At 32.3% G+C, this 3029-nt stretch overlaps 1 protein-coding gene across 1 annotated transcript; it reads right to left on the bottom strand.

The window, feature by feature from the left end:
- Positions 1-1008: 1008 nt before the first annotated feature.
- Positions 1009-2780, bottom strand: LOC124926158 (heptahelical transmembrane protein 1-like). The gene is made up of 4 exons (XM_047466336.1): positions 2268-2780; positions 2076-2168; positions 1916-1967; positions 1009-1836 (listed from the first exon to the last, which is right to left on the bottom strand). Exons 1-4 carry the CDS (start codon positions 2588-2590, stop codon positions 1159-1161), a joined length of 1146 nt encoding a protein of 381 aa, XP_047322292.1. The 5' UTR covers positions 2591-2780; the 3' UTR covers positions 1009-1158.
- Between the last annotated feature and the right edge of the window lie 249 nt (positions 2781-3029).

The raw sequence follows: 3029 nt of genomic DNA, 5'->3' as shown, positions 1-3029 counted from the left end.
GCCATAAAAGTTGGATAGTTAACTAATTGAATTGTTTCATTTATTTCTTTTTCTAAATAAAAATATAACCTTAATATATTGATTTGTAAATTTATCAATACTATAGATCTTATAAAGGCTATTGTATATAAGGTGATGCAACATATGCTGATCATATATACTAATTAATTTTAGTAATGAAGTTACTTCATTTATTAATTAAAATATTATTTATTTAAAAAATATTTTTTTCTCAAAATCAACTGCTCAACATTATTGTTTATTACAATAAACTTAAGCAACAAACTCAAATAATTAAATAATTAAGTAAACTAATTTATTTTTGTTAATTTAAATATTTAAATATTTTATATTATTTTAAAAAATAGTTGTGAGTTTCTCATTTGCATAGAACCTTCTAACTATGTTCATCCGAAAAATAATTAGTCTAATAAAAATCATATCGGTCAAGTAGTGACGTATCGTCTCCGAACCCGATTTTTATTTTACTACCTGACCTCGACATTATTTTTATTTCCATCACATTCATGATTTGTCAGGTATCCGATTCCTGACAAGAATTTGTAATAAACATTGAAAAAGATAATAAATTTGTTGTTAAGATAGTTAAAAAAGATTTGAATGAATTAAAAAAAAGTATATATTGAAAATAAAAGTGAGAACAGACAATAACTATTTAAGGGTAATGATTCCGAGAGAAATGATGTTTTTATTGTATGATTTATCATGAACAATTGATATTTAAAAAGTTACAATAAATCTTAATAAAAAAAACATTTTATTTTTAATACTATTATAATCAGATTTTGGATTTGGTTTTACACTCTCCCCATCCCAATCAAATACATTCTTCCCTCCCATGTCCCCTACCTCAATTTAAAACACTCAACCCAACAATTAGGTACACACAAGTATCATATTTATCATTCCTAATTTAGATAACTCGAGTAACAGTTTTACCAAAAACACAATCAAACAATGGGATACATCGAGAAATGAGAAAACATGTAAAGAAAAAAGAAAGAAAAACATATAATAATGATGATATGTCCTTGTTGTTTTACATTACATGTGAATAATTAATAATAAATAATGCCTAAACCAAACCTCAAACAAATTGATCTCTCTTATTAAATAAGATAAATAATTGAAATTTGATCAGCATCCAACTTTTTCTCTATACTCCAAGAATATCAATGCAGCACCATAATGAGCCAATGCTCCCAATACAACAAATACATGAAAAATCTGATGACTATGCCCAGCTAGATCAAACCAACCAGGTTTAAACCTTTCCGGAATTCGGCTAACATAAAACCCTGTCCCCGTCAAGTAAAACACAGCCATTGCAGACTCATAAGCCAGAATCACTTTCCTTCTCGGTTCATTCCAATTAACCACAGTTCCATGAACAGCAGGAATCAAACCAAAAAGACCCATACCCACAAACAGTAAAGCCCTGAATCCGCGATATTTACCAGAGGAGAAGGTCGGAGTGAGCAAAGTAACGATTGTGATTGTACCCATCACGGATATTCCACTCAAGTAAAGGATTTGCCATAAGGGTTGGCATTGGAAGATGTAATAGATTGGAGGGAAGAAGGAGGTGATGATCATTACTGCAATTCCAACATAATCTATTCTTAATAGGAAGATGTTTAGGTTGTGTGAGTGACAACAGAAGAGGTGACAACTGCTGCTTGAGAGTAGACAGAACATTGCTCCGGCGAGGAATATAAAGAATGGCCATTTCTCCACCACCGCAGGTGAACTTGATGATGCCCAATCCATTTCAGTTGATGATGGCTGATTTAGATCAATTAGCTTTGTTGGGACCTGGGTTTGATTAATCAAGATCTCAATACTTTGAATAAACAAATGGAAGAAGAAAAGAAGAAGGGGATCAGTTACTAACTGGATACATTAAATTCTGGGATGTGTTAGCCTCTGACCTCACCGGTAAAGAACTGTCATTACAACAAAATGGGTAGACATTTCAATTCAATATCCAAGAATGAAAGAAAAACCCTAATTTCATTCCTAGAGATCAGATCATGGGCAACAACAATCCATACCTCGGAAATACACAAAGGAAATCAACCAAATGAGGAACAGGTAGGAAATTAGCCATGGTCAAACTCAGAAACAATCCAAACCCAATTAAGTGTCTGCGAAAATGAGAAATTGGAGGACAGGTAAAGGTAAAGAAAAGGAAAACATGGGTTGGAAAAAATGATATGATTTGGGAAGAATTTATTAAGACTTACGTCCATACGTTGAGAGTCTCATTATGCCATCGAAATAAGCTGAGAAAGGCTTGACGAATGGACCAATTGGCTCTATAATGTCTGAGAATGTACTCATTGTCTTTCATATACTCTGGCAGTTCATGAAACAACAGAAGTGGGGGTTGTTTTGGTTTGTTCTTCTTCTTCTTCACTCCCTTCGTTTTCTTCTTGCCGCCTTTTGTTGTTGTTTGTGGGGTGATTGCGATTGAGGAGGTACTGTTAATAGATCCAATCTCTTTCTGATCTATTTCTGTCATTTTCCTCTTCCAAATAGACCCGGATCCTTCTATGACCCTCTTCATTTCTCCTGATGAATTGATCTGAATTGATGGGTGATTAAGGAGAATGATGAACACAAACACACACTTTATTATATAGATTTGATTCTTCTTTCTTTCTTCTTCTTCGTTCTGTGTTTCTTTCTCTCCTTGGAGATGGGAGAGACAAGAGAAAGAAGAGAGAGAGAGTATTAAGTGCAGTTTTAGGGCTATTCAGCAGCTGTACCAACAATTAGTGTTTGTGATATAAAATACTTGGTTGGTAGTTGGCTTGGTTTTGTTTGGTTATCCACATTTTATTTACTCATTTTTACAACCAAAATGTCATTTTTTTCAAAAAAATCTAGTTTAATAATAGTAATACCAATTAGTTGAATAATGAAGATAAGAATTGTGGATTTTTATATATTCTTTTCCTTTTTCAATTTGTTCAAATCAATTTTTTTTTTTCCTTTAGTACATC

The sequence above is a fragment of the Impatiens glandulifera genome, chromosome 2 (genome assembly GCF_907164915.1).
Source record: "Impatiens glandulifera chromosome 2, dImpGla2.1, whole genome shotgun sequence".
NCBI classification, from domain to species: Eukaryota; Viridiplantae; Streptophyta; class Magnoliopsida; order Ericales; family Balsaminaceae; genus Impatiens; species Impatiens glandulifera.
This window is presented reverse-complemented; position numbering and strand designations above follow the sequence as displayed.

What these genes read in the sequence shown, in the direction of transcription:
- LOC124926158 (XM_047466336.1), bottom strand. Translation starts at nt 2,590, where the DNA reads ATGAAGAGGGTCATAGAAGGATCCGGGTCTATTTGGAAGAGGAAAATG. An exon ending in GAGACTCTCAACGTATGGAC is followed by an intron (nt 2,169 to 2,267) that starts GTAAGTCTTAAT and finishes TCATTTTCGCAG; the next exon opens with ACACTTAATTGGGTTTGGAT. An exon ending in TTCCTTTGTGTATTTCCGAG is followed by an intron (nt 1,968 to 2,075) that starts GTATGGATTGTT and finishes TTGTAATGACAG; the next exon opens with TTCTTTACCGGTGAGGTCAG.